This window comes from Podarcis tiliguerta, assembly GCF_965153285.1.
Source record: "Podarcis tiliguerta genome assembly, chromosome: 7".
NCBI lineage: Eukaryota > Metazoa > Chordata > Lepidosauria > Squamata > Lacertidae > Podarcis > Podarcis tiliguerta.
This window is the reverse complement of record NC_139540.1, coordinates 1,459,483-1,483,878: the sequence shown is the minus strand read 5'-3', so window position 1 is coordinate 1,483,878 and position 24,396 is coordinate 1,459,483. Positions and strand designations below refer to the sequence as shown.

Sequence of the window (24,396 nt, the reverse complement as noted above, 5' to 3'; positions counted from 1 at the left end):
CCTCACAACCCCCCCCCACACTGATGCTATTCTGCATCAACAGAAATCTAGTGTCCAGATCAAGGAAATTCATAGTACAGTGGTACCTCGGGTTACAGACGCTTCAGGTTACAGACTCCGCTAACCCAGAAATAGTACCTCAGGTAAAGAACTTTGCTTCAGGATGAGAACAGAAATCGTGCTCCGGCAGCGGGAGGCCCCATTAGCTAAAGTGGTGCTTCAGGTTAAGAACGGTTTCAGGTTAGGAACAGACCTCCAGAACAAATTAAGTTCTTAACCTGAGGTAGCTCTGTACCACTGTATTCTGCCTTGGTCAGATCACACCTGGAAGACTGTGTCCAGTTCTGGGCATCACAATTTAAGAGGGATATTGACAAGCTGAAATTGATGCAGAGGAGGGAAATTGAGATGATCTGGGGTCTGGAAACTAAGCCTTGCAAGGAGCGCTTGAAGGAGATGAATATGTTTAACCTGAAAAAGAGGAGACGAAGAGGAGATATGGGATCCATCTTCAAATATCTCAAGGGCTGTCACCTGGAAGATGGAGCCAGCTTGTTTTCTCCTACTCCGGAGGGTCGGACTCGAACCCATGGCTTCAAGTCAGAAGAAAGGAGATTCCAACTGAACATCAGGATGCAGCCCAACCGAGTTCAAAGAGACTTACTTCTGAGTAGACCCACCTAGGATTGCACTGCAAATTGCTCAAGTCACTGTTTCCACATTCCTGATTCTGGCATCTGTGGAATGCTTTTGTGTGCATTATGCGGATGCCTCTTGCGTTTGACTGATGTTTTATGATGAGTGTCCAGCCATCCTGAGTGCAGGAATCAGAGCTGGGGATGATCCCGTGGTTGATGTTGTGGAACTGCTGCTCCCATTTTCATCCCTGATCATCATCGTGGTTGCTGGGAGTTGACACAGAGAACCAGTGCGCTGTAGCAGTTAGAGTGCCGAACTATGTCTCGGGAGACCCGGGTTCGAATTCCCCCTCCACCCTAAAGCTCACTGGGTGATTCAGTCACTGCCTCTCAACCCAACATACCTCACAGGGTTGTTGTGGGGATTAAATGAGGAGGGGGAGAATTAGATAAGCCACCTTGAGCGCCTTAGAGGGATAGGTGGGATATCAATGGGTGAAAGATTCCTGCCTTGCAGGGGGTTGGACTAGATGACCCTCGTGACCCCTTCCGACTCTGCAATTCTGTGATTCTATGAAATATTAAATATGAGTTAGATCTGCCAGAAGCTCGGTTCTGCCCTCGCCGGTCCTGGAAGGAGCCTTTTAAAAAGTCCCATATGCTCAGAGACTTTGCGCCTGTTCATTGGGGGATATAGGAAGCCCAGGGCACTTGTTCTTTAGATGCCCCTTTTATGAAGAGGCACGTAGTGAGACCACTGGTCCCCTACCGGTGAGGCTCACTGACCTCCCAGAAAAGCAAAAATCTGACCTTCTCCTGTTAGGCAAAGATCAGAAGACGACCCGGATGGTCGCCAGATTCTGTGTACAGATCTGTAGGCGCAGACGATCCCCTGACTCAAACTAGTTCGTGAAGAAAACCCCCAAATTTGGTTCCATGGGTGACTCTGAGTCATCTCTCCGCGGTAGCTTATCATAAAGTTTTAAGTGTCTATACGCTTATTGCATTTATAAATTTCAAATTTATTGTTGTACATTGTTTTAAATGTTTGTTTTCCTTCTGGGATTGTACCCCCGAGTGTGTTTTATAAGCTGGTCTCCGACCGTAATAAATTATCCATCTGAGTTAGATCTGTATGGCCATTCCTGTTATGGGAAGAAATGCAAGCACTGATTTTTTTTCCTGGAGGAAGAAAGAAACAGACCAGTCTGCTCCCCCCCCCCCCCATTTAAATTTTGTGTCTGGAGGTGCAAGAGACTGGAGATTTTGGCTGGAGCCCCCCAGAAGGGGTCCTCCTTTCAGGGAGTTATCAGTTTCTTGCTTTCTTTCCTTAGGGAAAGAGTCCTTTTGATTCCTCATCTCAATCCACATGCAGAGAGCTTCAAACACTTGTCTGGCCCCAGAGGGAATCCTGTCCTCTGCTTGAGTAGCTGCACTGAATGCCCCTTAGAAGCCCCAGGAAATGGCACAGCCTCCGGGCAGACTGCCTGTTTCTGTCTGCCCCTCACACAGACATTCTCCAACTCCTCCCAGCCTGGCCAGGCAGTTCCTCAGGTGGATCAGGTACTTCAGTATACCTGAAGGAGCGTCTCCACCTCCATCGTTCTGCCCATCGTTCTGGGGTCTCCTGCTGTCACTGTGCCGCCGGAGCACAATTTCTGTTCTCATCCTGGAGCAAAGTTCTTAACCTGAGGGGTACTATTTCTGGGTTAGCGGAGTCTGTAAGCTGAAGCGTCTGTAGCCCGAGGTACCACTGTATTTCATTTGTTTTGTGCAATTTCTCAGTTCCGTCTTTTTTCTATTGGTTTCCTGGGGTGTGGCCTCTGTCACCTGCGGACAGCCTCTGGGAGCCGCAGGTGAGAGTTGAGCGCAACGAGGGGCCCCAAGGTAGACCAACTACCCCAGAAGGAGCAAGGTGTGTCCCCCACGAGAGGTCCCACTCTCCCCTAACCCCCTCCCCACACATCTTCCTTCCTACCCTTTGTCAATCAAGCAAGGGACGCATCATCTCGTCATTTAGACAGCTGCATCACAGCCATGATTTATTCATACTAAATTGCATCACATGCCCTCCATGGCTTCCATGGAGCAGGCCATTGGACCTGCTCCCACCCGGTGGCAAATACCCCATGTTGTGTGCAAGCAAGCATCCTTTTCGCTTGGGGCCTGAGAGCCCCTGGGAAAATCTACCTACTGGCCAGGATACTGCTTCACCTTGCTGCCCCCTCCCTGCCCCCCACTGTAGCTGTGCCCAGAGCGCCACCTGCAACCCCTTGGCCCATCACTCTGCCTTCTCAGAGATCCCTTTGGCGTGGCAACTTTGGGCACAGTCTCCAGCACCAGACCCACGGCAGAGACCCCTGGGCTGGCGAAGAGGCAGAAGCACACTCCCTACGTGCTTCCCACGGGCAGTGCCAGGGCATGCCAGCTTCCTGTTCTGCCACCTGTCCCTGTCCTGCCTTTGCAGAAGAACAGCCCCTGCTGGCGTCGGGGCCACCGCCTTCCGGAGCCTCGTCCACGCCGTGGTTCCCTCGGCCACATCGCCGCAGGCTTTCCTCCCGTCCAGTCCCTGGGCTTCTCGAGCTGACCGATCTAGTAGTGCCCTCGCAGTCTGTCCATGAAACTGGGCTTGGCCGTTCGCTCCCTCGCCTGGTGGCGCTTTGGGGGCCCCTCTGGCACTGCCCGGGGCCTGGGCTCCTCACGCGGCGTCTGCTCCTCTTCCTTGGCATGCGGCTTCCTTGCCTTGGCGCCGCTGGCCTGGTGGTGGCCTCGCCTGGCGTTCCCACGGGCCTTGCCCGCCCTTGCCCGCTTCTCCAGCTCCCTCTGCCGGGCGGACAGATACGCCTTCTCCCTCTCCACGATCTTGGCCTCCCTCAGCGAACGGCGCTCGAAAGCCTCCACGATCCGGGGGATACGGTTCTCCGCCTGCAGCTGCACGGCCACCTCCTCGGCGGAGGGGTCCGGCTTTTTCTTGCCGGAGACCAGCGTGGCGCGGGGCCTCTGCTGCTCGCAGAAGAGGCAGGAGCACGTGGCGGGAGAGGTGCTGGCGTCGTCGCAGGTGTGGAGCCGGGGAGCCTGCAGGAGGGGAAACCAGTGGAAGAAAGACAGTCAGAGACCTGAGAAATTACACAGAACTAAAGAAATTACCGTGCAAATCCCTGAAACGAGAAGTAATCGACTACAGAATAACAAAAATCAAAAAATAAACTAGAATTAAACAAAGACTTAACGAGGTGCCGGCTGCAAAACTCGTTTCACTGAACTAATCAGTTTCCCCAGAAGGAAATAAAGAAATTATAAGATTTTAAGTGATATCAAATAAGCTCAAGAGCAGGGCTGAAAATGCTTCCTCGAGTTTACAAAGAAGGTATGAAAACCTCAATGACAAGTTTTAAACTATTTAAGAGAATCAAGCAGTAGTGATAAGAAATGGAGGTTTTAAAGTTTCAAACCAACTCAAAAAACAGGGCAGAAACTCAAAAAAGTTTTAAACATAACCCTATTTAAGAGGACCAAGCAATAGTAATACAAAATTAAGGTCTGAAGTTTCAAACAAACTCAAAAACAGGGCAGAGACTCAAACAAGTTTTAAACATAGCCCTATTAAGAAATGGAGGTTTTAAAGTTTCAAACAGACTCAAACACAGGGCTGAAGCGCTCCTGACTGCTGATGTTAAAGAATGATTTTTGTGATTCTATAGTCAATTACTTCTCGTTTTAGGGATTTTCACGGTAATTTCTTTTGTTCTGTGAGGGGAAAGGCAGAAGGGCAGGAAGCGGAGGCTCAGCGGGTTTAGGGTAGGGTTGCCAGATTTTTTTCAATGATTCCAGGGACACATATTTTTCTTTTTCCTTTTTTAGCTGAGTAGCAACAGAGAGTCAGTAGTGGGGATAGTGAGGTGGAAGACCCTGGGCCCAAGCACACATGCAGATTGTATAAAGGTGCAAAGCCCTTCTTTCCCACCCTGTGAAGCATAAATGAGCAGAGTTTTTAAGAAACTGGGCAACCACGCACCGCCCGCCTGTGACTCCCGATCCTTCCCCGATCTCCTGCCCCCTTCCCTCAGATCAGGGGAGGCTTGGGGGTCGTGGGTGGCTGGCCGTTCCCCAGTTTTATTAAAACTCTGCACATTTATGTTTCACAGGGTGCAAAAGAAGGGCTTTGCACCTTGCCTGGCAGAGAAACCGTGCCCCTCGTGCCCCTCCTGGGCAATGCCCGCCTGCCCGCGACTCCTGAGCCTCCCCCGATCTGTCAAAACAAAGGGGGCAGGAGATCTGTACCGTCGGACGTCCCTGGTTCCCCATCGGCAGTGGCGGCGGCGGCAGCGGGCAGCTCCTGAAGCCAGCCAGAGACAACTGCGCTATCAGGCTGGCTCTGGGCTGCTGAGGCTGCCGCTGCCACGGTCTCGGAATCCGAGACCAGGGAGAAGAGTCGATGGAGGAAGATTGGAAAAAATTTAAAGTATATTTACAGAAATATTGTAAAATTAATGAATGTTAGAAGAATATTGGAATGAAGTTATACGGTTTTAGCAGAAGGGTTATTAAGAATGATATGAATATTAATTATTAATGTGTTAAAGTGAAAAATTTAAAGTTAAATTGTGTTAGGATAAATTACAGAACAAAATTGAAGAAGAGGGAAAGTATTTGTTGAATTAGCAAATTTGAACTAGAATACAAAAAAGGGAGGTGCGAGGAAGTCGAGGAAATAAGCAAATGAAAGATATAGATATGAAATTCGGATGTGTGTTTAAATGTTTTTGTTTTCTTTATGTTGTATTGTTGTATTGTATTCTTTTTTATTATTGACGTATTGTTTGTTGAATTTATGTATTGTTTTTTCTATTGATTTTCCTTTTATAATTATAAAATATCTAATAAATATTTTTTTTTTTTTTAAAAAAAGAGACTGCCGCTGCCACGCTTCCCGGGGACAGATTTACAAATCTGGGGACATTCCGGGGACGGAATTTGTCTGGGGACAGAATTGCAAATCCTGATTCGGCAGCCTCTTATGGGAGCTGTTTGTAGTCCAACTATATCTGGGGAAGCCCCACAGCATCCGCCCTGGGGAACGCCCTCCCAGATATCAAGGAGATAAACAACTCTTTGACTTTCGGAAGATATCTGTACAGAAGTTTTTAATGTCTGAATAATAATAATAATAATAATAATAATAATAATAATAATATATTTGTACCCCACCCATCTGGCTGGGTTTCCCCACCCATCTGGGCAGCTTCCAGCAAAGATTAAAAATACATTCAAATGTCACACATTAAAAGCTTCCCTAAACAGGGCCGCCTTCAGATGTCATCTAAAAGTCTGGTGGTAGTTGTTTTCTTTGACATCTGATGGGAGGGCGTTCCACAGGGCGGGTGCCACTACTGAGAAGGCCCTCTGCCTGGTTCCCCGTAGCTTAGCTTCTCGCAATGAGGGAACCGCCAGAAGGCCCTCGGCGCTGGACCTCAGCGTCCGGGCAGAACGGTGGGGGTGGAGACGCTCCTTCAGATATACTGGGCCGAGGCCGTTTAGGGCTTTCAAGGTCAGCACCAACACTTTGAATTGTGCCTGGAAATGTACCGGGAGCCAATGTACTGGGTCTTTTAGGACCGGTGTTATGTGGTCTCGGCAGCTGCTCCCGGTCACCAGTCTAGCGGCCGCATTCTGGATTAGTTGTAGTTTCCTGGTCACCTTCAAAGGTAGCCCCACATAGAGCGCATTGCTGTAGTCCAAGCGGGAGATAACCAGAGCATGCACCACTCTGGCGAAACAGTGTGTGGGCAGATAGGGTCTCATCCTGCGTACCAGGTGGAGCTGGTAGATGTTTAATTGTGGTCTTAATATTTTGCTGCAAGTTGCCCAGAGTGTCTGGGGCAGCCCAGTCAGATGGGCGGCATATAAATAATAAAATTATTATTATTATTCCCCAGCCCTTCCCTCTGCCCCCTCACCTGATGAGTGCGATCCTCTTCCTGATATCTCTTCATTCTGTGCCCCATCTCAGCTGTGGGGTCCAGACTTGGACAGCCTCTTGCCTCTCCCCAAGAATCCCTTTCCTTCTGATCCAGTGATCCGTACGCAGGTGGCCACCCCAGAGTGCCTGGGCTGCCCCGATGCCCAGCCCCACGCCCCTGCTGCCTTGGTTGGGGCGGAGGGTCTTCGGCCGGCGTCTCCTCCAGCCACTGCTGAACTTTCAGAAACCGGTCTGGCACCTGCCGCCGGCAAGGGGGCCCCGTCCTTTCCCTCTGGCGGGGGGCACTCAAGCCCGCTCTCTCCTTGCCTTCCGGCAGACTCCAGCCGTTCTCCTGGAGCGTCTCCATGCCCACTGGTGTGTCCCTGTTAAACGCTTGGCAGGCGGTGCAACTCTGGACATGGCTGATTCTGCAGCCAGGCAGGATCCGTGCTGAGCTGCTGACGGCTGTGGAGGGCCTGCTGCTCTCCTGCCGCCAATAGACGCGCTCCGGCGCCCCGCCTTTGCCAGTGAGACAGTGCCGGAGGAGCCGTGGGCATGGTTGGCAGCCGTGGGCATGGGGGGCATCTCCTCTTCCTTGGGCTGCGCGGCTGTGATCCTGCCTCCTGCAGTTTCCCTCGGGGCCAGCGTGTTCCTTCCCGGGGTCCCTCCAGGGCCCTGTGGGGTCTTCCTGCAGGGTCCCCAGGTCCTCGCAGGGGTCGGACCGGCGGCCTGAGCCACCAGCACAGGCTTTCAGCTTCTGGGCTAAGAAAGTGTCCAGTTTCTCTGCAGCGTTGCGGTTGAACAGGGATGCCCTCTCTATACCCAGGCTGGGCGAAGATCGCACGTGCGGGCACAGCGGCGGCTGATGCCTCTCGGGATCCTTCGGGCGGTTCCGCACCGGATCCTTACAACCCCGGAGGTGGCTTTGGCAATCGGCGTGATGATCCGGCCTTCTGGGAGGGTTCGGCTTTCCGAGGCTGCATTCTCGGATGGATCTAGAGAGCTCTAAAGAGAAGTGAAACCAGGAAGACTCAGTGAAAAAGTGTCTCCGATTCATGGCCTCCTAGTACAACTTCTTTCCACAACTGGGAGTCCTCCAGATGTTTTAGACTACAATACCCATCAGCCTCAGCCTGCACAGCTTGGCTGGGGCTGGTGGGAATTGTACAGTCATAGGTAAAGGTAAAGGGACCCCTGACCATTAGGTCCAGTCGTGGCCGACTCTGGGGTTGCGGTGCTCATCTCACTTTATTGGCCAAGGGAGCCAGCGTACAGCTTCCGGGTCATGTGGCCAGCCTGACTAAGCCGCTTCTGGCGAACCAGAGCAGCGCACGGAAACGCCGTTTACCTTCCTGCCGGAGCGGTACCTATTGATCTACTTGCACTTTGACGTGCTTTCAAACTGCTAGGTTGGCAGGAGCAGGGACCGAGCAAGGAGAGCTCACCCCGTCATGGGGATTTGAACCGCCGACCTTCTGATCGGTAAGTCCTAGGCTCCGTGGTTTAATCCACAGCGCCACCTGCGTCCCTGTACAGTCATACCTCGGGATAAATATGCTTCAGGATAGGTATTTTCATGTTGCACTCTGCGGCAACCCGGAAGTGCTTACTTCTGGGTTTTGCCACTCGCGCATGCGCAGACGGTCAAAATGATGTCATGAGTATGCGCGGAAGTGGAGAAACGCAGATGCGTCTTACGTTCTATTCAGTATGTGAACGGAGCCCCGGAACGGATCCCGTTCACATCCCAAGGTACCACTGTAGTCCCTCCCAAGCACCTGGAAGCCATCAGGGTGGTAGAAAACTAAGTGGCAGCAGGAGCCAGCAATAAATCACACTGTGCTCATTAACCCTTTCTTAGAAAGAACACGACCTGCACAGACCTGGTGGCATGTCAGGCTTGAGGAGCACAGCAGCTCATCCCAGGTCGGTCTTGCCCTATGGACCAGTTTCTGAGACCAAAGGTCCCTACCTCCATAGCTGTCGACTTTCCCCTTTTTTTAAGGGAAATTCCCTTCTTCCGAATAGGGTTCCTCACAAGAAAAGGTAAAAGTGGACAGCTCTGCCCTACCTCCCCAGGGCTTTTTCCAAGCAATTGGAGACTGCGCCTGCATCGTTCCGCTCACTTCATGCCTCTTCTGGTTCTGGGAGACCAGGTTGGAGGGGATCTTGTCGCAGCAGGACACCCATCCTTCTTCACCAGCCTGACTCATCTCTGCCTCTTGGCCTCCCTCCTCTTCTGCTTCAGCTTCTGTCTCTGAATCTGGACTGCTCTCTGCCACAAACTCTCCCTTCTCACCAAGTGTCTGACACCGCCTCCTTCTAGTGTCCAGTTTTGGGCACCACAGTTCAAGAAGGACACTGACAAACTGGAACGTGTCCAGAGGAGGGCAACCAAAATGGTCAAAGGCCTGGAAACGATGCCTTATGAGGAACGGCTAAGGGAGCTGGACATGTTTAGCCTGGAGAAGAGGAGGTTAAGGGGTGATATGATAGCCATGTTCAAATATAGAAAAGGATGTCACATAGAGGAGGGAGAAAGGTTGTTTTCTGCTGCTCCAGAGAAGCGGACACGGAGCAATGGATCCAAACTACAAGAAAGAAGATTCCACCTCAACATTAGGAAGAACTTCCTGCCAGTAAGAGCTGTTTGACAGTGGAATTTGCTGCCAAGGAGTGTGGTGGAGTCTCCTTCTTTGGAGGTCTTTAAGCAGAGGCTTGACAACCATATGTCAGGAGTGCTCTGATGGTGTTTCCTGCTTGGCAGGGGGTTGGACTCGATGGCCCTGGTGGTCTCTTCCAACTCTTCTATGATTCTAGTCTTCTCCCTCTTCTCCCTCTGACCACTCCCTGGGTTCTGAGCCTTCTCCCCTTTGGGGTCCCCCAGCTGGTTCCTCTCCTCGTTCCTCTGCATCTAACAAGTCCAAGGCACACCGCTTAGAGTGGATGTCATGAATCCATTCCTTGTCTGAATCTGCCCTGGGAGCTACTGGGAGCTGTAATTCAAAATAAATGCAGCAAAGCCCAGCAATTTGGGGCAGCAACTGCTTCTCCTTCCCAAGGTCCTTCCAGTTCATGTTTATGGCTTCCTGATTTTCAATCTGAACTTAGCCTGATCTTTTATTCCCCTTTCTTCCCTCCCTCTCCGCTTTTATGAAGATTACCCGCTCTGGGATCCCACAGCCAATTCTCCCCTGGCCTCCTCGCTGGCCCAGATAGGACTAATCTAATGCTATCTAATTAGACTATCTAATGCTTATTAGATGGATTTCCCCTAAATTGATTTCTGAACTTTGAATTTTATCATTATTCATGTTTTTTTACTGTGTTTTATGCTGCTTCTACAATTAAGTGTTTTAAACTTGTTGTTAGCCACCCTGAGGCCGGTTTTTGAACCGGGAAGGGTGGAGTAGAAATAATAATAATAATAATAATAATTTTATTTATACTCCGCCCATCTGGGAATGGCATGGCATGGGGAAAGTGGGTAGAGAACAGTTTTTCTCCCTCTCTTATGGCATTAGAACTTGTGGACTTCCCATGAAGCTGAACGTTGGAAGATTCAAGACCGTTAACCTCTGTAACTCCCTTCCTCAGGAGGTATTGATGTCCACCAACCTAGATGGCTTTAAGAAGAGGATTGGACAAATTCCTGGAGGAGGAGAGGGCTATCGAAGGTTGCTAGCCAGGACGCCTCTGCTCTGCTCCACAGTGGGAGGCAAACCACAGAAGGGGAGCGTTGCTCTTGTGTTCGAGTCCTGCTTGTGTGCGTCTCACAGGTATCTGCTTGGCCACTGTGAGAACGAGATGCCGGACTAGACGGGCCAAGCTCTTCTTGGGCTTACCAGAAATAATGGAGGCCGTCGAAATCTCACGATCTCCCCACGGCCTGCTGGCATTGTTGACGTAGTCCTGGTCAGTCTCCCAGTCGTCCTCCTCCTCCTCTGTGCCGTGAGAAAACCGCCTGGTCTGCTCTGGCCGCCTGTGGTCCCCGCTGCTCCTGCAGGCATTTGGAGACCGGCCGGCCCAGGGACACCCGGTCTGGGCCATGTGGGAGGACCAAGAAGTCCTGGCACTCGGCCACCAGGTCAAGGCTGGTTGCACCGAGAGCTGGGCGGACCGAGCACGGCCTCCGTCCCAGCCCAGGTTGGTAGAGTCTGTCCACTGTGATGTCAGTGCGCTGTCATGCGTGGTTCTTCTGCACAACACTCCGCCAGAGCTGCATTCTTTGGAGGGGGGTAGGCGCATGGTGGAAGGACCGCCGGAGTCCTCGGTCTTGTCAGCTGTGTGGCTTCGCCAAAGGGTGTTGGGGAGGGCTTGAAATGGGAGCATGGAGGAGCTGGAAGAAGAACAGAAGGGCAGCCCAATCGTCCAACGTCTCATTCTGCCCCTGTTCCCTTTCTGGCCACCTCTGGGTTGCGGCGATGTGCGTTTGCGAGGCTGCGCACATACTGAATGCAACCAGTACAGTGGTACCTCTGGTTGTGAACGGGATCCGTTCCGGAGTCCCGTTCATAACATGAGCAGAACGCAACCCACGCCTACGTGACTGCGCATGCGCGGGTCGTGATTACCTTGTCTGCGCATGTCGTCATTTTGCCTGTCTGCACATGCGCGAGCGGAGAAACCCGGAAGTAACCCTTTCCAGTATTTCTGGGTCGTGCAGGATGCGACCTGAAAAAACGTATCATGAAGCAAATGCAGCACGAGACATGACTGCAGTTGCATGCAAACTTCCATTGTGCATTCTCTTCCATGTTGCACCTCTCCCCGAAGGACTCCTCTGTGTGGGAATGTTAAGGATCGTAGGAAAGGATATATTAAGTAAGCCTTATCCTTCCTTCACTCATGCTAGGAAGTGATGTAGCAGAGCAGATTCCCCTCAATATAGCTTGGAAGCTAGTTTGCAGATTCGTTTGAACCTCTTTGTTGTTGTTTAGTCGCTTAGTCGTATCCGACTCTTCGTGACCCCCTGGACCAGAGCACACCAGGCACTCCTGTCTTCCACTGCCTCCCGCAGTTTGGTCAGACTCATGTTCGTAGCTTCGAGAACACTGTCCAACCATCTCATCCTCTGTCGTCCCCTTCTCCTTGTGCCCTCCATCTTTCCCAGCATCAGGGTCTTTTCCAGGGAGTCGTCTCTTCTCCTGAGATGGCCAAAGTCTTGGAGCCTCAGCTTCAGGATCTGTCCTTCCAGTGAGCACTCAGGGCTGATTTCCTTCAGAATGGATCGGTTTGATCTTCTTGCAGCCCATGGGACTCTCAAGAGTCTCCTCCAGCACCATAATTCAAAAGCATCCATTCTTCGGCGATCAGCCTTCTTGATGGTCCAGCTCTCACTTCCATACATCACTATTGGGATAACCATGGCTTTGACTATACGGACCTCTTAGTTAAGATTATTCTGCCTGGACACTGAAGTCCAGCTCCGAGGGCCTTCTGGCGGTTCCCTCACTGCGAGAAGTCAAGTTACAGGGAACCAGGCAGAGGGCCTTCTCGGTGGTGGCACCCGCCCTGTGGAACGCCCTCCCACCAGATGTCAAAGAGAAAAACAACTACCAGACTTTTAGAAAACTTCTGAAGGCAGCCTTTTTAGGGAAGCTTTTAATGTTTGATGCATTACTGTATTTTAATATTTTGTTGGAAGCCGCCCAGAGTGGCTGGGGAAACCCAGCCAGATAATAATAAATTATTATTATTATTATTATTATTATTACTACTACTACTACTATTTCCTGGTGTCCCTTCTAATCCCCCTTAAAAGAATAAAGACACAAGAGTCTTTCTGAGTGAAGCAACAAAAAGTTTGCTCCCATGTCAGTTCACGAATTGATCCTGAAATGAAGGCTTGACTTAATAGTTACACGGCAAAGTCTGAGTCTCATATGGAGACAGAATGCATGTGCTGCTAGCTGAGAGCCAGCAGACAGCAAAATTTACATTAATAGAACAAAATGGCTGCAGGAGAGCAGCATGGCAGCAAAAGAGAGAAGAAGACAACACTGGGACAAGACAACTTGAAGACTGATCAAGGAGGCTGAGAAAATGGCTGCATGACTCAGCTGTTTTATGGCGTCAGCCATAGCCAGGCGCATCTCCCAAAGTCACATGCAGGGGAGGGATGCTCCAGACCAGTGGAAAAGGAAGTTACAGTGACTGGATGTCCCCCTGCCTGCGCCCATTCTAGGGAAATAAGGAACGTTGCATTTGACTGTACATCCCACACTAGGGATGCAGGTGGCGCTGTGGTCTAAACCACTGAGGCTCTTGGGCTTGCAGATCAGAAGGTTGGAGGTTCGAATCCCTGCGACGGGGTGAGCACGTCAAAGTGCAAGTAGATAAATAGGTACCACTCCGGTGGGAAGGTAAACGGTGTTTCTGTGCGCTGCTCTGGTTCGCCAGAAGTGGCTTAGTCCTGCTGGTCACATTACCCGGAAGCTGTACGCCGGCTCCCTCGGCCAGTAAAGTGAGATGAGCACCGCAACCCCAGAGTCGGCCATGACTGGACCTAATGGTCAGGGGTCCCTTTACCTGGCATCAGGATCTGGCCCATCTAGCAGGGGAAGGAGAGAATAGCTCTATATTCCTAAAGACAGGCAAGGAAAACATTTGAGTGTGCTGCAGCCGTTCCTAGGTTTTGGAGGAACACTGAGTTCCAAGGGGAAACAAAAGGATTGCCTCCTTGCCGGATAAGACCCAAAGCTCATCTAGTCCGTTCCTTTTCAATCTGTGGGGTGGTGGTGGAGGGGGGGAGGTTTCTGGAAAGGCCCCTTTCCTGTGCCAAAGTACCCCCAGGACCCTTTGGGCTAACCAGAATGGGTTTCCACTGAAGCATAAACCTCAAAGGGGTGTTCCTAGTGTTAGACTGCATTGCAGTTCTGGGCCTTTCTGATTGTAAGCTCCTTGGAGCAGAGACCTTGCAGAGCACCACTCTAAATAACAACAGCAGTAAAAGTGCAGGGAGATTTGTGCCAGTGCACATCTGCTCAGCCTCTCCAGGAAGAACAGCAACACCTCTCTGTTTGGGTCACAGCCTGCTGCTCTAGGACTGGCACAGAGTGGTTTCCGATAATCTGTGTTTACCCTTGAAATACATTTATGATGTTTGGTATCAGGGCCGGCCCACCCATATGGCAAGGTCAGGCAGCTGCCTCAGGCGGCAAGGTCCACTGGGGCAGCAGATCCCAATGGCAATCTTTCTTGCGCCCTTGTTCCTGGTGTTGATCTTCCCTCACCCCTTCTTCCCTAGAGGGGAGGGGATACTATTTTGGGGATGCTATTCCTATTTTGGGGGTACTATTCCGCCTCAGGTTCCAAAATGTCTTTGGCTGGCTCTGTTTGGTGTAAGTCAAGTCTAACTAATAATAATAATAATAATAATAATAATAATAATTTTGTATACAGTACTGCCATTGATCCAAAGATCACAAGCCGGTTCACAACATAAAGCCTTAAGGGTGTTTAAAATTGTGTACACTTGGAATACATTGGCAGCATTAAAATAAATTCAACAGTGTAAATAAGTTTTGATGGATGTAATAATGGAATACTGAACGGTTCGTTTTATATAAAATATGCAGGGATTTATGTTGTGCAAAGCGAAGCAAGGAAGGAGCGGAAGGGAAGTCATTGATATCTGAAGGATGTTTAAATGAATATTCTAAATTGTAAAACAGGAAAAAATGAATAGAAATAATTTTTTTTTTAAAAAAAAGGATGTTAAAAAGTTGCAAGATGGAAAGGCAGGGCGACGAAAGAAGAATGGCAGACAAAATTAATGGACTACGCAGAACTGGATAAAACGACAGGAAGGATTTGAAACTTGCGGGACCAGAGACTTACAGAAGATTGGAAGAAATATATGAACTATTTGAAGAGCAACTGTAATCAACAAATTACGCTAGTAGGATTACAAGAAGTCTTGTAAGGAGAAATATATGAAATATTGCAAAGAAGAGAAAGAAGAGAGGCATTAGTTATGAGATTTAAATGTAATAGTGAGAGTAAGAAATGTATATTAAGTGAAAAGATTGGAAAAATTTCAGGTGTGATTGATGGAAGTCAAAAAAATAGTATAAGATATAAAAGTATGTTTAATAATTGTTGAAAATGATATGTTAAAAAAATTATAAAAAATAATAACCCAGACAAGGCAACTTCTGGAGCCCTCCTGAACCCCCACTTTCAGGCTAGAGTGTTTTTGGTGGGAATAGTCTCCCAGTCTAGCCAACCTCACAGGGTTGTTGTGTGGATAAAATGAGGAGGACGAGAACCATGCAGGCCACCTTGAGCTCGTTGGAGGAAAAGATACTATACACATGTAATCAATCAATCAATCAATCAATTAACAAATAAAGCTGCCTTACTGAATGGGGGTGGGGAGGGCGTGGTCAAGCCTTCCTGCCTTCTGACCCCCCCCCCCCGGAAGCTCTGCTTCTTTGTGGGCAAACAACCACAAAGGATCAGGTAGGTAGTCGTGTTGGTCTAACGCAGTCAAAATAATAATAATAATAATAATAATAATAATAATTGTCCAGTAGCACCTTATAGACCAATAGGTTTGTTCTGGTATAAGCTTTCGTGTGCATGCACACCAGGGATGCGGGTGGCGCTGTGGGTTAAACCACAGAGCCTAAGACTTGCTGATCGGAAGGTCGGCGGTTCGAATCCCTGCGACGGGGTGAGCTCCCGTTCCTCGGTCCCTGCTCCTGCCAACCTAGCAGTTCGAAAGCACACCAGTGCAAGTAGATAAATAGGTACTGCTCTGGTGGGAAGGTAAACGCCATTTCCGTGCGCTGCTCTGGTTCGCCAGAAGCGGCTTAAGTCATGCTGGCCACATGACCCGGAAGCTGTACACCGGATCCCTCGGCCAATAAAGCGAGATGAGCGCCGCAACCCCAGAGTCAGTCACGACTGGACCTAATGGTCAGGGGTCCCTTTACCTTTACTTTACCTTATAGACCAATAGGTTTGTTCTGGTATAAGCTTTTGTGTGCATGCACAATGGACAATTTTAAATTTATTTTTATTTCAACCACAAAGGTGACTGCAATGTCTCAGTGGCACTCTGCACATGCTCAGAGGAGTTCATATATAAATATAGATATACACACACACAGTGCATATATACACACACACATACATACATTGTTTTTAACACTCAATTGGGAGCCGCCCAGAGTGGCTGGGGAAACTCAGCCAGATGGGCGGGGTAGAAATAATAAATTATTATTATTATTATTATTATACATACACAAAGTATATACCGGCATATATGAACTGTAAAATGTTTTGTTGGTTTTTCATTTCTGCCGAAAGTTGCAGGATGACGCTTGGGCTGCCAGATCCCAGCTGGGACTCGATCCCTCACCACCACGGATCCTCTCGCGCCCGCCCGGCGAGCTTTCCCACCTTCCTGCCTCACCCATCATGGCGGCGCCGCCGGGAGGGAGCCCCTTACTTCCTGTCGGGGCCGGAAGTGTGTCCGGTTGCCATGGTGGCGACGCTGAGGCCTAGCGGGGAAGGCGAGCCCCGAGGGAAGGCCCGGCTTAGGAGCGCGGTGGGGGGGCCGAGTGAGTGAGCGAGAGACCGGGAAGCGGCGGGAGACGGGGCGGGGGTCTCCCGGGAGGGGGGGGGAAAGAGACGGAGCTCCCCCCAACCCACTCCCCCCCCCACGGAAAGGGGGTGCCGGGCCCCATGAGTCACGTGACATGGCCATGGGGGGCATTGGGACAAGTGGCCTGAGAGGGGGGCAGTAAGGCGAGGTCTCTATTTCGGGGTGGGGGTGAACGGGGGGAAGTTTTGCCTCTTAGCAAAGTGGGTGGGGGGCGTTGGGTTGGGGGGCCGTTTTTAGGGGCTCAGGATGGAGGCGAGGGGGTCTCCTTTTCGTTTTTATTAGTAATATCCAAGGCAGCACGATGACCAAGAACAACAATGCAATATCCATATTACAGTCGTACCTCGGGTTACATACGCTTCAGGTTACAGACTCCGCTAACCCAGAAATAGTGCTTCAGGTTAAGAACTTTGCTTCAGGATGAGAACAGAAATCACGCTCCAGGGGTGCGGCGGCAGCAGGAGGCCCCATTAGCTAAAGTGGTGCTTCAGGTTAAGAACAGTTTCAGGTTAAGAATGGACCTCTGGAACGAATTAAGTACTTAACCCGAGGTACCACTGTACTAAGACCCCATGGTCCTTTTCACATGTTCTGCTAGTAAGGCGGACGTCCCCAATCTTATATAGTGGTATTTCGGGTTACAGACGCTTCAGGTTACAGACTCCGCTAACCCAGAAATAGTACCTCAGGTTAAGAACTTTGCTTCAGGATGAGAACAGAAATCATGCTCCGGCGGCGCATCAGCAGCAGCAGGAGGCCCCATTAGCTAAAGTGGTGCTTCAGGTTAAGAACAATTTCTGGTTAAGAACGGACCTCCGGAACGAATTAAGTACTTAACCTGAGGTACCACTGTAAACTCAAGCTGGAATTAAGATTGCCGGAAGAAATATCAACAACCTCAGATATGCAGATGACACACCCTTGATGGCAGAAAGTGAAGAGGAATTAAAGAACCTTTTAATGAGGGTGAAAGAGGAGAGCGCAAAATATGGGCTGAAGCTCAACATCAAAAAAATGAAGATCATGGCCACTGGGCCCATCACCTCCTGGCAAATAGAAGGGGAAGAAATGGAGGCAGGGAGAGATTTTACTTTCTTGGGGTCCATGATCACTGCAGATGGTGACAGCAGTCCCGAAATTAAGAGACGCCTGCTTCTTGGGAGAAAAGCAATGACAAACCTAGACAGCATCTTAAAAAGCAGAGACATCACCTTGCCAACAAAGGTCCGTATAGTAAAAGCTATGGTTTTCCCAGTAGTGATGTATGCAAGTGAGAGCTGGACCATAAAGAAGGCTGATCGCCGAAGAATGGATGCTTTTGAATTCTGGTGCTGGAGGAGACTCTTGAGAGTCCCATGGACTGCAAGAAGATCAAACCTCTCCATTCTGAAGGAAATCAGCCCTGAGTGCTCACTGGAAGGACAGATCCTGAAGCTGAGGCTCCAAGACTTTGGCCACCTCATGAGAAGAGAAGACTCCCTGGAAAAGACCCTGGTGTTGGGAAAGATGGAGGGCACAAGGAGAAGGGGACGACAGAGGACGAGATGGTGGGACAGTGTTCTCAAAGCTACCAGCATGAGTTTGACCAAACTGCGGGAGGCAGTGGAAGACAGGAGTGCCTGGCGTGCTCTGGTCCAGGGGGTCACGAAGAGTTGGACATGGCTAAATAACAACAACAGTAGACCACAAGCCAACGGTGTGATGCTGCAGCAAAAAAGGCTAATGCTATTCTAGGCTGCCTCAGCAGAAATCCAGTGTCCAGATCAAGAGAAGCAATAGTACTGCTCTCACTTGAAATACTGTGTCCAGTTCTGGGCACCAGGGGGTCACGAAGAGGCGGACATGACTAAACGACTAAACAACAACAACAACATAGTCTATACGGAACATCGAAAAATATGAGAAACCATATGTGCACTCTTGATGGATTCTCTTGAAAGAAGCAATGGGTCTTTCAGAGACTGGCATAGTCTATAAAGACTTTCAGAGACTTATAAGATTTATGCTCATTTGGTTCTAAGTTTTCAAGGGAATCCATCAAGAGTGCACATTTAGTGACTTTCAGAGATCTATAAGATTTCTGTTTATTTGTTTTCTCATGTTATTCAATGTTCCGTATAGACTATATAAATAATTTTTATAGATATTGCATTGTTGTACTTGGTCATCGTGTTGCCTTGGATATTAGTGATAATTGTTTGCAACACAGGGGTTTAATTGTTTGGTTACTTTTCGTTTTTATTATGCATTTTGTGCTTTTATGTCGTGAGCCGCCCTGAGACTTGCGGGTATAGGGCGGCATGCAAGTTTAAATTATCATCATGAGTGCTATTTTCCCATGGAGCTCCTTCTGAAGATGGGAGGGGTACAAATAATAAATTATTATTATTATATTATTATGAATCATTCCCTGGCTCTCTCACAATGAAGTCACCTGAGAGGAGCCGGAGGCTGATAAAGAGCCCTGGGAATAATGATAATTATTATTCATTACGGAGTGGCTGAGGAGAAGGTTGTCCGTCTCTCCTGTTGGTCCCTTGGTTCTCAAACGCCTTGGGACTCAAACAACTTGGAACCCAAACACTGCAAACCCGGAAGGAAGTGTTCCAGTTTGTGAACTTTTTTTGGAAGTTGAATGTGCTCTGTTTTGAGTATTACATTTGCATTTTGAGTGTTACCCTGAGGTCTGTAAGGTTTTGCTATTTATTTTGTGTTTTTGTTTTTGTGGGTCTTTCTGTTTTGTTTTTGTGACTGTGTGGAACCCAGTTCAACCACTGATTGATTGATTGATTGATTGATAGTGTGACCGCAGATTATTTCTTTCATTTTATGGATCAACGGTCTCGTTAGATAGTAAAATTCATGTTAAATTGCTGTTTTAGGGTTTTGCTTTTTTAAAAAAAGTCTGGAACGGATTAATTCATTTTGCATTGCTTTCTATGGGAAAGCACGCCTTGGTTTCGGAACGCTTTGGTATTGGAACAGACTTCCGGAACGGAATAAGTTTGGGAACCAATGTACCACTGTATTAGTATTTGGGGGTCTCCCTATGGGGCCAGCTGGGAGAAAAAGAGGGCTGGTTCACACAGCACATGGTCAACTTTGGGGGCTGCCTTTGAAATGGAGTCGTACACCTGTGTGGAGGAAGAGGAGGGGTCTACCTGTGGCTCATGGCGGCTAGCAAACAGGGCCTCCATAAACCTCAGAAGTCTCTGAGTGGCGGCCATGCACATGTCTTGAGGAGGGAGGGAGAGGCCTTCCTCCTTGTTGCCTTGCTTGTGGGCTTCCCAGAGGCATCTGGTCGGACCCTGGAGGAAGTGGGACCCTGGACCAGAGATGCCCCCCCCCCGCCTGATCAGGCAGGCTTTTGCTAAGCGGAGAGGAAGCGTCGTTGTAGCTCGCGCTCTGCGTACAAAAGTTCTCCCGTTCAGTCCCTGCCGTCTCCAGGGAGTGCTGGGAAAAAAACTCCTGCATGAAACCCTGGGGAGTCTATGCGCTGCTGTCGGGCTGAGCTAGAGACACTAAACGCTAACCTGGAATGGTAAGGGAACCGAACGCTTCCTATGCTTTATGTGGTAGTGAACGGAGGGTTTGGGTCCCCCTCTTGGCCATGAAGGCCGGCCCAGCGAAAGTTGCTTGCAGGATGGATATTTTTGGAGCTGCTAAAACCGACAGGGACGCGCAGACTGGGCAGGTTGTCTTGGGAGCCATGGCAGTATTGCAGAGGATGCTGGTACGCCCAAACTGCCTTGTGCAATTGCTTGGAGTGATAACGCACGTGGAAAAGGTTCCCGCTTATGCAGCAGGCGCGGCTGTGTTTCACGAGGGCCGAGGTGCATGAAGGTAGTGAGGGAAAGGGTGTGCGTGGCTCCTCTATTTGACGTCTGTTTGCCCTGCAGCAGGTGTGCGATGGACGAGCAAACACAGGGCCCACTTGCAGAGCAACCACCAATTGGCATTGCTTTGTTGCTACGTTGGCAAGCAAGGAGAACTTACTGGCAGGGCTGGGCAAAGAGAGGTGAGCAAGGGTGATCATTGTTTGACTTCTCTTCTGTTGGTGGCAGGGGGTGTAGGTGCTTAGCTTTGCACAGAACTCCATGCTTAAATAGAAGCTCTCTGTAATTCCAAATGATGCATGTTTTGACCAAGTGGGTGTTTTAAGAAATCTCTTTGTCTGCTTTGTGACTTTGAACAAATAAAGCATATTTTATTTTTTATTTTTCAGCTAAGATTGATTCTCAAAGTACGGTATATTCCACCACTAGGAATATATTAGTGTGTGTGTGTGTCTGTTTGTGTGTTGTTGTTATTTATTTTATTTGTTAGTCTTTCTCACAAAAGTAACTCTAAGCAACTTTCATTTTAAACATGGCACTCTCTTTTCTCTGGTTGGTGCAAGGAGAAAATGGCTGCATCTGTGTCTCCTTTAAGGCTAAGCGCAATGAGTACTTAATAGGGTGAGTTAAACTGTAGTTTGCTGAGTGCCTGTTTCAAGTTCTGATGCTGGGAAGACCCGTTTTCTGAAATGGACGCTTGGATCTCAAGATCCAACAGCATTCCTGCTTATATGTAATATGAACAGCTATTCACATTATAAATACCTTCAAAGAAAGATTTCTCTGAATCTCTCTCTTACCTGCCTACTTGCCATTTTCCTTATCCTATCTAGGGAGGCGTCTACTACACCTAGTTTGGGGCTTGATAGCCCTCTTATCATTCCTTTTCCTAGTTTTTCCCCCACTGAAAAATCCAAGAGCACCATTTGATTTAAGAATTGTTTGCTTGTGTAAGACATTTAGCAGGGCACGGACGACGATGAGCCAGCTACACACAAGCTTATCATCATAAATGAACTCTCCTTGGACATTCAGATGCAGATTGCGTTCAAGTAGGAAACCATTGCTTGTCCTGAGAAGAATGTGCTGCGATTCATGCTCCTGCGCTCTGCGCAAGGGGGTGGCATTAAAACGTCAGATCATAATTCAGAATAAATTAGTATTCCCAATATTACTGGGAACTGTGGGTTGAGCTTGTGGTTTGTTAACTCACTATGGTTTGTACAAAACCACAATTTCCCATCTTTGCACAAAGCAGGAAATTCTGCTTTATTTCAAACTGCAACTTGGACCTTTAAATCTCTTCCTCTTGTGCAGGGAGAGTGGGGTGTGATCAGTTGTTTGGCTTGTCACCCTGATTGAGGATTATAATGTGAATAATAATTCTACACTTGGATTTCCATAGCAGCTAAGCTTTCTGGTTAAGATGTGCTCATAATGTGTGAAACAGATTGGTGCACAGGTTATTTCTGGCTAGGACCTTTATTTATTTTGTGAGGAGTTGTTATTGTTATATTTAATTACATTTCTATTCCGCCCTTCATCCAGGTACCACAGGGCGGTTTACAATATAGAAATACAAAAATACATAGTGTAATAACCATTACAACAAAACTGCCTTTTAGTGAAAATACGTTTACAGAAGGTCTAAGATCAGTCTTACAGATTTTAGAATCTGTTCCGATTAACAGCCAGAAGCAAAATTAGTGCTCTTCACGCAATGAAAACCCCATGGAGAAAGAGGCAAGCGTTTTAAATCTTGCTTCATTCCTTGGAACCAGAGTGGTGGAAGCAGAGTCTTGAGCTTGACAGCACCCCCCCCCCCCTTTTATAAAATGTAAATCCCAACAGTCAGCTGTTTTATAGGAAAAAGGCTAATCAGTGAGATTTTAACTTTTCCAAAAGAGCTGTTATCCCCTTGGTGCTTTCTGTCTAGGAGGGAACGTGTTAATTCAAGTAAATAGATTACGTCTGTTGTTTAAATTTCCGCAGCGATTTTCAGGAACTGCTTACAGCTCAGCATTCCTTCTGCCTTTGAAAATGCACCCTCTCTCTAAAACGGCCAACCATTTACTAGCTCTGTTTGCATGCCTGGTGAGGAGGCGGTGAACAAAGATGATTTTTCCCCCTTCCTTTCACATAACAGTGGAACTCGAGGTCACCCAGTGACACTGGCACTAGATACAGGACAAAAAAAAAAGGTTCCTCTTAATGCAGAACTTAATCCTCAACTTTGTGCCCTCTAGGCGTCTTGGAACTACAGCTCCCATTATCCCCAGGCATCAAGGCTGTTGGTGGGGCAACAGCAGGAGAGTGCTGTTTATTGCCTTCATGCCCTGCCTTGTGAGGTTCCTGGAAACGGGATGCTGGGTAGGTGAACTTTGGTCTGGACCAGGGCTGTGGGTGCTTGTAACTGCTAGTCAGCCAACCAACTCATGCAAACAGCCCTGTGACAGCCAGGCTTTGCAGCAACACTTTTGAATTTTGGTTTCTGGAAATCACAAGAGCCCCTGCGACTGAGCAGACAGGGCAAGTCAGGGGGCATTTCACACACCCCAACACTCGATCGCCACAGCCACCACCTCAACACAGCTGTTGCCCGTTCTTTACTAAATCCCAACCATGGGAAGGCCCCTAAAAACCTCAAGAGGATCCAGGTTTTTAGATGCTTCTGTAAATTACGACATTCCCTTCCTCCCCCAGTAAAAAGGTACTGCTGGGGGCTGCCTTCTTCAAGTGCTTTTGTTTTTCCTGATTATACACTGCAGAGAATCCGCGGAGCTCCTTGGCTCTGCTGCCTGCCTCTTTCCGGCTGGGTTTGCAGCGCCCGGCCGTGCCCTCTCTGTAAACCAGTGTCTTGTAAGCCTTGACGGCAATTGCTAGGTGTTGCACTGAGCAACTGCTTCCTGCTCTGCTTCTCTCTCTCTGTGTAAATATTTCATATGTCAGCAGTCCTCCTACTCTGGCCTAGTTTTTTGGCTGAGTGCCTCCTGTTTCCAGGTACGCTTTGCATTCCTAGTTCGGAGGCTGGTGTTCCCAGGGGCCACTCCCTCCAGCCTGCAGCCTTACAGCTGGGTGCCACCCACCTGCTCCTGTGGAGCGAGAAAGTGGTGCTGAGATGCTCTCCAAAGGCTCGCCGGAGTCTGCCTGCTCTGTCTGGGAGAGCTCCCTCGGTCTGATCAGCAGGAGCCGGACCACCCCGCCGCCTGCACAACGGGGGGCAGGTAAAATACTTACTGGGAATGTTCATAGGCAGCTCTTGGTGTGTTGTTGTAGGGCGGGGGGGGGGACGAGGACAGAGACACCTTGGCTTGACCTGCCTTTTGTTGCATAGCACACTCTGCGCTTTTATCTCTGCCGCCTCCTCGAAAGACTCCTGCACAACGCTCCACATCAAAAGAAGTTGATCGAGGAACAAAATTATAATTTCCTGTTTCAGATCTTGTAATCTTCAGGCACTTCGGCAGAAGCGAGCTCTCAGAAAGCTAGCCATTCCCCCCCAAAAAAAGCTGAGCAGAGCCTGACAGAGGCCACCCCCAAATCCCTGCCTCCCTGTGCTGTTTTCTTAAGTCACTGAAATTAGAGAGGAGAGTGATTGGCCTCCTGTGTGCGTCCCCTGCCTGTGCGCATGGGCACACCGTCTTTCTTGCCTGTTCCCATGCTCCTCTCTCGCCCAGTTTCCTCCTGCCAGGCCTTGCACCCTTCTTTGCAAGCGTCAGAGCGCCTCTGCCCTTAACCTAGGGTCCCCCAGAGAGGCTGTCTCTTCCGTAACACCTTCAGGGGCAATTCCAAGGATCCTCAGCTGGTTTGAGTTGCTCTTGATCTTCTCAGTTTAAAGTTTAGATTGGTGGGGCCGGAAGCCGTCTCTGAGTGATGCCTGTCCCAGGGAAGGGGAGAACGTAACTGGGCAGTGTGCTTGGTTGCTCAGCAGATCTTGACCTTTGGAAGCATTGCCTAATGTTCCACCTGTTGAAACTTCCCTCAGGTGGGCTGGAGGGTGTGGGCCTAGTTTATATATCTGGGTTTCTAACTCTTAACCTGCCTTGAATCTTCTGTGATTCAGCTTCGTTGAATGGCCTGAATTGAGTTCCAGTACTATAGAAGAGGGAGAAAACCTCTCTGTCTGGGTGTGTGGTGGATGGCTGTGTCCACTGTGTGTCTGGAGGTGCATGTTTCCCTCTCCCATCTTGCAGGAAGTGACTCTGGTGAGCCTTTCTGTACCAATTCCCTGTCCCGTTTATCCTCCACCTGCATCTTCTCTCTCTCTCTTTTTTTTGAATATTTTTTATTGGGAATTTCAACATAACATTTTATCATCATCATCCCCCTCCCCCAAAAAGAAAAAAC

At 49.1% G+C, this 24,396-nt stretch overlaps 2 protein-coding genes across 4 annotated transcripts in view; one reads left to right on the top strand and one right to left on the bottom strand.

Annotated features, from left to right (window-relative positions):
- Positions 1-2,647: 2,647 nt before the first annotated feature.
- LOC310681336 (uncharacterized protein) lies at positions 2,648-16,024 on the bottom strand. 2 transcript variants are annotated; one of them, XM_083449045.1, is made up of 3 exons: positions 10,443-10,747; positions 6,596-7,602; positions 2,648-3,713 (listed from the first exon to the last, which is right to left on the bottom strand). In XM_083449045.1, exons 1-3 carry the CDS (start codon positions 10,645-10,647, stop codon positions 3,231-3,233), a joined length of 1,695 nt encoding a protein of 564 aa, XP_083305171.1. In that variant the 5' UTR covers positions 10,648-10,747; the 3' UTR covers positions 2,648-3,230. The 2 variants fall into 2 exon arrangements, with proteins under 2 accessions (XP_083305171.1, XP_083305172.1); XM_083449046.1 differs by lacking the exon at positions 10,443-10,747 and adding an exon at positions 15,864-16,024 and having other exon boundaries at positions 2,650-3,713.
- A 38-nt stretch (positions 16,025-16,062) lies between these two features.
- PPP1R16A (protein phosphatase 1 regulatory subunit 16A) overlaps positions 16,063-24,396 on the top strand; it is a 52,158-nt gene continuing 43,824 nt past the window's right edge. The window contains exon 1 of one of the 2 annotated variants that reach the window (XM_083449061.1): positions 16,063-16,169. The gene's annotated coding sequence lies outside the window, so the exon portion shown is untranslated. Of the gene's footprint in view, positions 16,170-22,981; positions 23,274-24,396 lie in introns of those variants that run through there. The other variant, XM_083449062.1, reaches the window with a different exon arrangement.

What these genes read in the sequence shown, in the direction of transcription:
- LOC310681336 (XM_083449045.1), bottom strand. Translation starts at nt 10,647, where the DNA reads ATGGCCCAGACCGGGTGTCCCTGGGCCGGCCGGTCTCCAAATGCCTGC. An exon ending in GACGGCCTCCATTATTTCTG is followed by an intron (nt 7,603 to 10,442) that starts GTAAGCCCAAGA and finishes ACTTCTCTTTAG; the next exon opens with AGCTCTCTAGATCCATCCGA. An exon ending in AAGAGGATCGCACTCATCAG is followed by an intron (nt 3,714 to 6,595) that starts GTGAGGGGGCAG and finishes CCCCTCCTGCAG; the next exon opens with GCTCCCCGGCTCCACACCTG.